The 12,681-nt window shown below is 36.8% G+C and overlaps 3 protein-coding genes across 3 annotated transcripts; 1 reads left to right on the top strand and 2 right to left on the bottom strand.

The window, feature by feature from the left end:
* The first annotated feature begins 1,594 nt into the window (after positions 1–1,594).
* LOC147565747 (uncharacterized) lies at positions 1,595–2,713 on the top strand. Its single transcript, XM_086652497.1, has 2 exons — positions 1,595–2,039; positions 2,214–2,713. The coding sequence occupies exons 1-2, from the start codon at positions 1,595–1,597 to the stop codon at positions 2,711–2,713; spliced, it is 945 nt and encodes a 314-aa protein (XP_086508623.1).
* A 959-nt stretch (positions 2,714–3,672) lies between these two features.
* Positions 3,673–5,753, bottom strand: LOC147565746 (cytochrome b561 and DOMON domain-containing protein At5g47530-like). Its single transcript, XM_086667997.1, has 3 exons — positions 4,912–5,753; positions 4,181–4,435; positions 3,673–4,103 (listed from the first exon to the last, which is right to left on the bottom strand). Exons 1-3 carry the CDS (start codon positions 5,539–5,541, stop codon positions 3,783–3,785), a joined length of 1,206 nt encoding a protein of 401 aa, XP_086524123.1. The 5' UTR covers positions 5,542–5,753; the 3' UTR covers positions 3,673–3,782.
* Positions 5,754–7,773: 2,020 nt separating this feature from the next.
* Positions 7,774–11,499, bottom strand: LOC147565745 (uncharacterized). The gene is made up of 2 exons (XM_086652485.1): positions 9,876–11,499; positions 7,774–9,344 (listed from the first exon to the last, which is right to left on the bottom strand). The coding sequence occupies exons 1-2, from the start codon at positions 11,497–11,499 to the stop codon at positions 7,774–7,776; spliced, it is 3,195 nt and encodes a 1,064-aa protein (XP_086508611.1).
* Positions 11,500–12,681: the final 1,182 nt, after the last annotated feature.

Here is a 12,681-nt window from a genome sequence, read left to right as displayed (position 1 = left end):
GACATCATGCGAACAAAGGCAGAACAAAGGGCGAGATCAAAGTGGGTCCAAAATGGGGACCGAAATACGAAAGCTTTTCATTTAGCAATGTCAACGAGAAGACAAAAGAACAGAATCCATCAAATAACAAAAATAAATGGAGAGTCAACCAAGGATCCAAAAATTATTTCAGAAGAGTTTATAAACCATTTTCAGAATTTATTTAGGGATGAACCGGTATGCGATGCTCCCACCGAAGTTTTGAATAACTATAAGGTTTTTACGGCTGAACAACTGACCGATATCTCTAGGATTCCTTCGTCGGAGGAAATTAAGGCTGTAGTCATGGAAATGGGTTCGATTAAAAGTCCTGGGCCAGATGGTTTACCATGTTTTTTCTTCCAACACAATTGGGACACTATAGGTAACGAGCTTACTTTGTATATCCAACAAGCCTTTGCCACAGGTAAAATCGACCCTCTCTTAAATCATACTACTATAGCCCTTATTCCTAAGGTAAGGAATCCGAGTACAGCCTCGGAGTACAGACCGATTTCCGTATGTAATTCGGTTTATAAATTCATCACTAAACTGGTTGCAAATAGGATTAGACCTTATCTCGAAGAAGGCATTATGTGGACCCAAAATGCTTTCGTGCCGTCTCGCCAAATAATTGATAATATCATCATCACTAAGGAACTATTACATTCCATGCATAAATCAAAAGCAAAGAAAGGTAACTTCTCTCTTAAGATGGACATGGCTAAGGCCTATGATAGGGTTAACTGGAAGTTCCTTGAATCGGTCCTCAAAGCGACTGGACTTAATGGGACCATTCTTCATTTGATTTTGTCTTGTATTACTACTCCTAGATTCAACATTCAGATTAATGGAGTGACGGTCGGAGACTTTAAGGCCTCTAGAGGCCTTAGACAGGGTTGTCCGCTATCGCCCTATCTTTTTATCCTAACCTCTCAATCTCTCTCTCCTTTTTAATCATTATGAGAATCAAGGTACATTTACAGGTTATAAGATCAATCCAGCGGCTCCTAGCATTACACATTTACTATTCGCTGATGATCTTATTATTTTTGGTAAAGCAAATCAAGACAACCTTAATACAGTGATAGAACTTATGGAGCACTATAGTAGTTTCTCGGGCCAGCAGGTGAACTATTCCAAATCTTCTTTTTACTTTAGCAAGGGTGTTCCCAACCAGATTATTCAGGAATTTACTCTCAGATTGAATGCCCCCTTGATGACTGATAGAGAGAAATATCTTGGTGCTCTCATTCTCAAAAAGGAAAACAGGATTGATAGTTATAACTGATTAGTAGACAAATTTCATCAATCTCTTTCCAATTGGAAACAAAAATTCACAACTCAGGCAGGTAGAACCATTTTGATTAAATCTATATTATCATCTTTTTGTACTTATACTAGCAGCTTTCAATTATTGCCTATTGGTACTATTAACATGCTAGAAAAAATTGAAAGATGCTTTTGGTGGGGTCATAATTTGGAGGACAAGAAACTCCATTTCATTAACTGGGATATTATCTGTACCCCAAAAAATAAAGGAGGTTTGGGGATTAGATCTATAAGAGAAGTTAACATGTCTCTAATAGCTAAACTCGTTTGGAATTTTCTTACTAAGCCAGATAATATGTGGGTTAAGTTATTGAAAGCTAAATATCTCAAAGATTCTAATTTTTGGAATTATAATCATACCAATGGAAACTCTCACATTTGGATAGCAATCAATAAAATTAAACCAATCATGAAGGAGAATATTCTCTGGCAAATTAGTAATGGTTCTATGATTGATATTAGAACAGATCCATGGATACCCAATTATACGAATCATTTCCTTACATATTCTAACACACTACCTGAACATTATGAGAAGGTAAGTGATTTACTCGTACAGGAAATAGGTAACTGGAATCATCAACTCATCTATACCTACTTTAATCATGAAGATGCAGAGGCTATTGTAAATATCCCTATTTATCATAATAGGTCATCGGACGTACTAATATGGTGTCCTACAGAACATGGTAATTTCTCCACTAAGTCATTTTATCAAGAAATCAAACAAAGTCCTGTTCTGACAGATCAAGCTCATGAATTTCCATGGAAATTATTTTGGAAGAAAAACTAGATGTTACCTAAAATTCAGAATTTCATATGGAAATAAGTGCATGAAGGCTTACCCCTTCTCAAACATATAGGAGATAGAGTCCCTTACATTGATCAAGATTGTCAGATCTGCTCCATGGGTGAACCAGAAACGACTAAACACCTGTTTGGAAGTTGTCGAGTGTTTCAAGATTTGGTTCATATAGCTAAGTTAGACGAGCAGCAATATATTAAGGAGGATCCAATTAAAACCCTAGCCACTATTCTCAAAAATAAAAGTATAACGGATGAGAAATGGTACCAAGTAACTTATCTGTACTGGGAGTGGTGGAAATCTAGAAACGATCTTCATTTCCAGAACAAGGTTCCTGATCTTGCTCGATGTTGGTGGAAGACGAAAGATACACTCAGGTATATCACTATTCCTCATATTCAATCGTCTACTAACCAAAATTTTCAGATGAACTGGAGTCCTCCGGAAGAAGGAGTTATCAAGATCAACTTCGATGGATCTTTCAAGGATAATGAGGCATCTTGTGCTGCAATAGCAAGAAATTCGAATGGAGAAATAGTAGGTATAAGAAAACGGTGATTGGACCCTATCTCTCCGATTAATAGCGAAATCGCCGCTCTCCAAGAAGCCCTAACCCTAGCAGATGAGCTTTCATTCTCCTCTTATATAGTCGAGGGAGATGCGAAGGTGCTCATTGATTTAATCCAGTCCGTTGATGCTGTTCCTCCGTGGAGATTAACGGCGTTGATAGACGGTCTTCGGGAGCAAGTTAACGGGAGACAGCTGGCCCTTGCATACTGTCCACGTATGTACAATAAGGACGCGCACGACCTGGCTATCTCGGTTTTACCCTCCCAAAATTGATAGTTTGCTTTATAACCCCCAGATGATAGATGACGTTACAAGTTAGCATCCTGTATTGTAATTTTCCTTCTGTTTTGGTCCTGACTTTGTAACTTTTATGTTATTTAATGTTATATGGGTTCAAAAAAAAAATACCATAACTAATAGTTGTTATTTTTTTGTGAAGAAAATAGTTGTTGTTAGAAACAGTTGGAGATAATAACGAGTTCATAAAATAAACAAAAAAGTGACTGTTGGGTGGATTGAACTTGAGACCTCTTTGTTAACACTCAAGAGGTTTACCAATTCAGCTACATCACCATCTTGTTTCATTGTGTACTGCTAAATTAATATAACTAATCGGAATTTAGGGGCCCCTATCTCTATAAGAAAATTATGTGGTTTGAGGGGGGCCCGGTGCGACGGCACCGGTCGCACCCCCTCAAACACGCCCCTGCGAACAACATTGATGGTTACCTCTTGACGAATGATGTAAACAAACATCAAAATGATCGAGTGTCTGCGCTGCCATAGGCACCGGATGTTGTTAGCGTGCAGGTGGTTAGTTTGACTTACCTAAAATGTTCACTCACCCGGGCACTCTCTTAACATGTAGATTTGGTCCCGCGAAAGGGTCGTTGGAAAAAGAGGCGTCAGAAAAAAATAAAAAAAAAACATCAAAGTTGTGATCAGAGTGGATGAAAAGCATGTACCACTTCTACTACGAAAACAACAATAATAAACATCACTCGAAACAAAATCACAACATATGTCGCACTTTTAGATCAAAACCCTCTTAAAAGAACTATACTAGTTGTGGTTTAAACCCATATTCATCATTAGCTCCATCCCTCTGGTTCAATTTTCGTTCATCCTTCTTATTCTTCTTTGTTTTCAGTATTCTGATCCATGTAAGGAGTTCAAGTAATACAGCTACAATACCGATCGTTGAAATAATAAGGATGTAGATTTGTTTCCATTTCTTTTCAGGATCTAGAATTTCAAGACCTTTAAAGACATTGATAACACTAAGGATGATAACTGTGTAACCAGTCAATTGATGGTAAAGCTTCCAGTAAAATCTGTACTTATGGTCTGGACTTGGCCTCAATAATAGAGCAAACACCTGCACATTTATATAATTTAATATGTAAATCTAGACAAGGCACGTAAAGATGAGAAACGCAAGTCGATGAAAATTACCTGCAGTGTGCCTAGACAAAATAAAACAATGCCGATGTATCTATGTGCAGTATATTGAATGCCAACAGACTCAGAACCGAGTTTCAAACCAGTAGCCCATCCGACGACCCCGACAATATAAGCAGAATGTTGGATACCCATGTGAAGGTAAAACCAAGCAGAGCCTGCTGAGTTAACCAACTTCAAATACCTTGCTAAAATGGCTCCAAGCGGTATAAGAGTTCCCCAACTTAGTGCATTTAACACCCCGTGCACCTGAAAATTTTAGTATTAGAGATTAGTTTCTTTCTGGTTGTTAGGTTTGGGTCGTCCAACTGAAAACTAATTTATAATGAGTGAAGAGAATCTAGACAGTCACTCTTTTTTCATGTGGGATTATTGTGCGCACACTTTCAGTGTGGCGTTTTTTTTAACCTAACGCGCATTTATTCCTGGTGACGTAGAACATGTGTGGGTGTTAAAGCTATCACATATGGGTTTTGATGATGTCGGAAAATTGACTTCTCGGATATCTAAAAAGACACTTCCGACATCATCATGTCAACCTTAATTCAAAGGTATTTATGCTGATTTAAATGACCTAAAGCCAGTCTGAAATAGTCATTTAGACTAACCAAGATTATGGTTCAAAAGCTTAGAACAAAAAACCAGTAATCCTTTGTGAAATTTGCGTGTGGTCAAGTCGGACCTGGAGTCAGATTTCAGAGACAATAAACTTGGATAGTACTTACATTCCTACGTCGAAGCCTCGAGTTCCCTACATTGCTTACTGCAGTTTGTCCTGTGACTCCTCCTGTTGAAAGAAAATCCAAAGTCCCAATAGACATAACATTATCTCCACTAGTTAAATGACCATTTGGAAAATCACCATTAACAGGACCTTCTTGCCATAAATGAGTTACAATACTACTAGTGTTGTTTGGAAGCTCCAAACTAGCAAAAATGGTGATTTCATTGTTAACAAATTCAGCTGAAATTGTTGGAACTAAAAAAGACAGATTTCCTTGTTGTAATTGAGTAGTATAATTAGTTATAGAAGAAGTATAAGCTCTCATTGTTCCATTAGAATCTTGAAAAGCAATTAAAGCTTGTGATCCAATCATTCCTTTTGATGTAGGATTAATTGCCCAAGAAACCCATCTTGATGAAGATACATTTGTATGTCTAAAAGCTATATCAACTGTTCTTGATGATGAATTATAATTCCAGTGAAGAAATGAATTCAAAACTGGTAAATCATTACAAGAATTGAAGATTTTGTTACTAGTAAAAGCATAATTTGAACAAGTTTGAGCACAACATGAGAAAACTAGTGAGAAAAGTAGTGAGAGAAATAGTAATGGTGTGAATAATGTAGCCATGAAAAGATGAAATTTTTAGGTTATCAACTAAGATTAAAATCTGATTTTAGGTTTTCAAGGTTTGGGTATTTGAGTAATGGAGTTGAAATCAAGTTTTTTGAGTTTTTTCCTATATGGGTATGGAAGATTTATAATGAAAGTTTGAAGTAGAGTAGTTGGGTATTGAGAGAAAGTAAGATTAATAGAGAGAGAGAAGTTGGGGTTGGTTGGTTGGTTAGTCAAGGATTGAAGAGGAAATTCTGTTATTTGCTGGAGTTGAAAGAGAATCAAGAGAGAGAAATATTTCTTTTACTTGCTTATTTTGGAACTTCTTTTTTTTCTTTGCATTATTTTTTAGGTTTTTGATTCTTCATCTTAACAACTCCCACTTTGTGTTCCAACCTGTTCAAGGATTTAAGTTCTCCCATTACCAGTAAGAGAAAAAGAAAGTTAACTCAAAGTTGGAGATCGTTGATTTCGTGTAAGTCTGGAGTAGGCTTTGGCTGCCTCTTCGAGCAACATTACTCTATCCAAAATCTTGTGCGTGCAATTTTGTTAATCAATCTTAGTCTTTTGTTTGTTTGGATCTGATAAGCTGCTCGTCACAACCTTGAACCTGATCACGACTTACATGGCTACGCTTACTTCAGCCGAATGGGTTTGACCTAGTTGACTTAAGGACTAGAAATGGGTTGTTTTGACTCACCCACCTCAAAAGGGGACGAAAAAGAATGTGGTATGTGGGGTTAAGGTTAACCATAGATGGTGAATTTTGACAATAATTGGGGAACCACCCTCAAATAATGGAGGGTGTTGGCTTTGGTGCCAAAAAAAAGAATCCCATAGGTTTTCAAGCTAATCCTACTTACTCCCTTGTTTTGATGTTTCTTTAATGGAGTTGGTTTACTCTTTCTTTTGTCTTCAAGAATCCAACTATCATTTGGATTATTCAAATGCATAAGTAAATTATAAACAAGTCTTCTTAGCATGTTTGACTCTAGTACATAGTCAATATAAAATTTATTTATTGACAATGCATTATAATATACTATATTGAAAGTTTCATTTGATTTTCTTCTCTTAGTATATAGAACAAAATGAGTAATTTTTATAACATACTAATAATTTATGCATTTCTTGGGGAAACCAAAATTGCAGCTCCAATTAAGGAGTAAGACCACAAATACAACTTTGTTGCTCGATTCATATCTTACATGTGGTATTACCATCGGTAAAATAATAAGTGAAAATGCTCGTCTTTGCGGGGAAAACTAGAATTAATTGAAGAAAAAAAAAATCATGTACACTGTTAGCGAAAGGGTGAGAGTTTGTCGTCCATGACTATGTCGGGCTTGTCTAGTACATACAATTGACTATTGGGGATTCTAACTAAATATTAAACAATCAAAATCATGGAAATAATAATTTTTTTGCAAGAAAATTCAGTTTCAACAAAGTGGGCTCTTTCATTGAAAAAAAAAAAACAAAGTGGACTCACATTGTGCAACTTGCAAGTGTATAAAATTGGAAGATGTGGGGGAGCGCCTATATCTATTCTGTTACTGTAACCAAATTGTTACGTTCAGGGGTTCGGCTACCTTATTGGGCCTTGATTAACTTAGGAAGTTCCAAAGGGGGCACCATTACTCTAAAGGCTCCTTCTTTAAGCTCTTTTTCTAAAGGCTCCTTCTTTGAGCTCTACTAAACAAAAGTTTATCCCCTCGTCCTAGGGTTGGCAATGGGTACTCCTTTTGTCATAACCGAACTAGAACTGTTTTTGTTGGTTACGAGTCTTCCTTTTCATACTCGTTTTATCATAATACAAGTTTCGTTGTAAATTTTGAGTTAAGGTTAGTTTGCCTAATTAGTAATAAAGTTAAGTCAATATTCAAAAAGAACTAATAAGTAAATTATACCGCACAAATAATTCTTTTTTTTTTTTTTTTATATATTCCGGTTCTAGATCCTTATATTATAAACCGAAACCAGAAAAGCTAGAAAGTTAAAACCATAATTTTTTAAATTGCGATTTTCTAGATAGTGAGAAATCATAATCAAAACACGCTAAAACACCTACTTAATCTTCATCTAAAAAATATTTAAAAAAAAATATATCTAGTGACGAAAAAAAAAAAAAAAAACTTTATAATTCCTATGAATCCAATGTTGTAACAGTGTGACCCACACGCCTGCCATTTCGCCCTAGGCCCATCACTTCTTGATCTTTTTTTTTGTTAAGTGGATTATATTAAATTAAAAGACCAAAGTGTTATTACAGTACAAAGGAATTAAAAAGAAGGGGATTCTACTCCAAGATTCAGATTTATTCTTCTTCCTCGCACGTTTCGCAAGTCTATCTGCTGGCATGTTAAATTTCCGATTAATATAGTTGAAATTCACTCTATTGAATTTATTTTTGATTTCCTGGATTTTCTTGATGTGTACTCGTGATTGCCACTGAATTTCATGCTTGGGATTCTGGATATGTTTAATGATATTTATATTATCACTTTCTAAGATGATATCTTTGTATTTATGGTCATCCGCCCATATAAGGCCGTTAAGGATAGCAATTGCCTCCCCTTCTTCACTATTCCTGCTCCTGGTTGTTGAAGTATGTGCTTCTACGAAATTAGCTCCAGCATCATGTATAATTAAACTAATACCTGTCATTTCATTCACGTTAATAAAAGATGCGTCTACATTTATTTTCAGCCACGAAGTTTCTGGGGGATTCCATTTAGTGTTCATGGGTTTGATGTTTTTATTTTGTGGTAGTGAATGTTTAGGGAATTTGTAGATCATTTTGATGATTTGTGATAGTTCAGTAATTTCGTGTTGAAAGCAATGATCACATCTAGTTTTCCATATAATCCACAAAATCGTAGATAGAAGATTCTGATAAGATGCATCGTTTAATTGAGGGGTGTGTTCCCAAGAAAAAATCCATTCTGTCAAGTTTTCTATTTTCTCCGATATAATGTTAAAATGGAACCAGATGTTTTTAGCCAGTGGACAGTGTAGCAGTGCATGTTCAATAGATTCAATCGCTTCACAATTAGGACAAATAAGATTGTTATTGATATATTTTCCAATTCTCTCCCTCACTGGTAGTGCCTTAGTACAAATCTTCCAAATAAAGATTTGAATTCTAGGTACATTAGGAATGTTCCAAATGAACTTCCAATTGGGAATACAATTAGTGGGCGAATTTATACTCGTGCAGAGGTAGTTATACATAGATTTAACAGTGAATTTACCCGATTTAGTAAGACTCCATATCCTCTGATCTGCTCCATCCGGGCAGATCGGAATGGCTTTTATAAGATTATGTGTGTGTTGATCAAAGGTATTATTGAGCATCATGTCATCCCAGATGTTATTATTAATTAACTGTGCCACTTTTATGATTTGTGTATTGCTAGAAGTATTATGCATAGGATTATTACCTGGGATCCAGTTATCAGTCCATATATTAATTTGGGAACCATCATGGACTTCCCAAGTCGTTAGCTCATCAATCTGAAATATATGTTTATTTATAGTTTTCCAAAGCCAAGAGTGATGAACTTTAACAGGTCCCGGTGACTCCGTGAAAGGGTAGTATTTGTCTTTCAGAAACCTAACCCACAAAGCATTAGGCTCCGTCTTAAGTCTCCAGGCTAGTTTACTAAGCATAGCAGTGTTATCTAGCTCTGTACGATGTATGCCCAAGCCTCCCAAGGCTTTGGGGAGGCATATGGACGACCAAGATTTCGTACATATACCTCTAGACTTACCCCACCAAAACGACTTCTGAATAGCCATAATGCTTTTGCTAATGCCTTTAGGAATGGCAAAGCATTGCATTTGGTATCGGGGTACGGCGGCTGCTATTGTTGAAATAACAATAGTGCGCCCAGCTTGAGATAGGAATGAGAAATTCCATTTCTCGAGTTTATTCTTAATTTGCTGAAGGAGATCCTGGAAAGCAATCCTCTTATTAGCTCCGATAAACAAATGCGCCCCCAGATATTTATCCGAAGGAGACGCGTATTTGACCTTCAGAGAGCGCATTATCATACGCTTGAACTTCGGATGGGAGTTTTTAGAGAAGAAAATGTTAGACTTCTTATAATTTATCATTTGACCTGAAGACTCGCAAAAAGTCTTAAGGATACTCATGAGAATATAGATGTTATCTAAAGAGTTCTGACCGAAGATTATACAATCATCAGCAAATAGGAGGTGAGAAATGGTCAGTGCCATATTGTTGGTAGGGAAACCCTTAAAAGTCCCTTGTTCCTGATTAGAAACTAGTAGTCTACTCAGCCCCTCCATAGCTAAGATAAAGAGGAAGGGGGACAGGGGATCACCTTGACGAATACCTCTGGTTGGGTAAAAGGTTCGTCCGGGATGACCATTAATAAGTACCGCCATTGAGGAGGTAGAGATGCAAGTGGTAATCAACCTAATCCAATGATCAGAATATCCTAATTTCCTCATAATTTCTGTTAAGAAGTTCCATTCAAGTCTATCAAAAGCCTTGGACATATCAAGCTTTAGCCCAAAGTATCCCGCTGTTCCTTTCATCTTTTTCATGGAATGTATAATTTCCTGTCCTAGTATAATATTGTCAGAAATTTGCCTACCCGGAAGATACGCCGCCTGGACCGGAGTAATAATGTCATTAAGAGTATCTTTAAACTGATCCGCAAGAATTCTAGTTATGATCTTGTAGGTGGTATTCAGGAGACTAATGGGCCTAAAATCCGCCGGGGTTTGAGGCGTAGCGATTTTTGGGATAAGACAGATGTGGGTATGGTTGGCTTCAACCGGCAGCGAGGCAGACAGAAAGAAAGTGTGGACCAGATCATGAATATCAGGGCTGACCGTGTCCCAGTTAGATTGAAAGAAGAAAGGCGGGTAGCCGTCGGGCCCAGGAGCCGCTTCTCTCTTTAGACCCTTGATCGCATTATTAATCTCATGTTCGTCTGGAATGGCTGTAAGTTTGTTGTTTTGAAAGCTTGAAATACTAGGGTGAAAAAGATTGAGAATGTTAGGATCAGTAGTAGTATTATCAGATATATTGATCTCTGAAAGATGAGCAGTAAATATCTCTTGAATCTGTTCAGTATTCTCCTGCCATTCACCATTTCGATCTTTTATCGCCCTAATTCTATTTTGTCTATTACGCTGAATGGCTTGGGAATGAAAAAATTTAGTATTCTTATCACCCACCGTAACAAAGTTATTTCTGGATTTTTCTTTCCAGATATTTTCTTGGTGGAGGAACAATTGTTCGAGTTGCTCGTTCAACCTAGCTAGTTCCTCTTTGTTACTACAATTGTTTATTCTATCTGTCATGCTTTTAATATTACTTTCTATGTTACCGAAGACTGTTTTATTCCAAATAGTTAAGTGCTTACTTAACTTTTTGAGCTTCCCTTGTATATCATGATTAACACTCCATTTCTTGGCTATGAAATCATGGCATTCTGGGTGATTCATCCAAGTTCGCATGAATTTGAAAGGCTTGGTCTTATTGAATCTATTATTATTATCAGCTAAAATAATGGGCAGGTAATCCGAACCCACTGACTCTAGATGAGTAATACTAGCTAAGGAGTAAGTCTGGAGCCAGTGAAAGTTCGAGAGAGCTCTATCCAGTCTTTCTTGAATCAATTTGTCACCAAATTGTTTATTACTCCAGGTGTATGGGTTCCCCTTATATCCCATGTCTGTAAGTTCTAGCTGACTAATAATGGATAGGATACTAGATAAGTGGGAGGCTGTGGCTGGGGAGCCACCTATTTTCTCAGCTTTATCTAATACACTGTTAAAATCTCCTATGACCATCCAAGGCATATTCCTATCAACCTGGAGTTTGCTGAGGGTTTTCCACGGTTTCAGTTTATTTTTATGGTACGGGCAGCCGTAAAATCCCGTAACGAACGTTTTTAAATTATTAGTCGTATCGGTGAAACTGGCATGTATCATATTCTGATCCGAGTATAAGATAGTGATCTTTAAATCATGTTTCCAGAACAAAGCCAGTCCTCCAGCTTTATTACTAGGCTCGATAAAGTGACTACTATAATATTTATGGATCCTAAGGTGTTTATTAATAATATTGGATCTATTTTTAGTTTCCGCTAGGAAAATTAATATCCGGATTGTTTTTATTGATGAGGTTCAAGAGGTGCTTTTTAGTGAGTAGTTGGGCTAAACCCCTTACATTCCAACTAAGTATGGTAGGGCATTGGGTTGGTGGGCTTTGCATAATGGCCCAGGATGTAAAAGAATACTAACGGCTACCCCTCCCTAGGCCCTCTTTGGCCCGAATGCAAGAAACTACCGATCTAAAAGAGATCCTCCCTTCCCTCTTAACCGAACCCTAATAATAAGGTCTGAGACAAAACCCAGATCAGATATGAAGCCTAAGTTCAATCTAATAACTAGCCAAATGAACTACCAAGACTAAAAAACTATATAATTTCTATACTAGTCTAATAAGAACCAGAAGTAATATAAGTATGTATACATAAACAGAAGTAAGTTTAATTACGGTGTAAGTAATCTAGGTATCCCAAGAATAACAGAAAAGAGTTAAAGATATGGCTACAACTAATGTAACAAAACAAGTTAAAGTAATACCAAGTATAATCAAACTACTCTAATCAACTGAGCAAACCAAAGAGTCTATATCCAAAACAGTGCATCTATCTTATACTAGATGCAAGAAACAAAGTTCAAATTATAATAACACGACATTAAACATAGCAAAACAGAAACTAAAACTAAAACTGATCAAGCTAATACAAAAACACCAAGGATTAATCTTCAACCGAGTAAACTAATCTTTATCCCCCTCCTCTCTGTTCTCATTAGTAGAACCAGGAGTAGCCATGAGAGTATCAGCAAAGAGATGTCTGCGTCTTTCTTCTGTGCTATCAATGGACTCCATTGAAGGAGAAAACCAGCTGGGAGGAATGGAAGAAGAGTGGATAGAGGATGATGAAGACTGACCCGAATACCACCCCACGTGATTCTCCTTCAAATAAACATCATTCATCTTCTCAAACTCCAAAGCTTTCCTAAGATTAGACTTCCTCCTGACATCCTCTTCGATTTTAACCTCCATGATCATGTCTAAGTCTTTCCTCTTACCTCTTCCTTGAA

This window comes from Eschscholzia californica, unplaced genomic scaffold, assembly GCF_041429995.1.
Source record: "Eschscholzia californica isolate CP2 unplaced genomic scaffold, dmEscCali1.0.p SCAF_1, whole genome shotgun sequence".
Classification (NCBI taxonomy): domain Eukaryota; kingdom Viridiplantae; phylum Streptophyta; class Magnoliopsida; order Ranunculales; family Papaveraceae; genus Eschscholzia; species Eschscholzia californica.
Note: the sequence above shows the minus strand (reverse complement) of the source record. Positions and strands in the feature narration are given on the sequence as shown.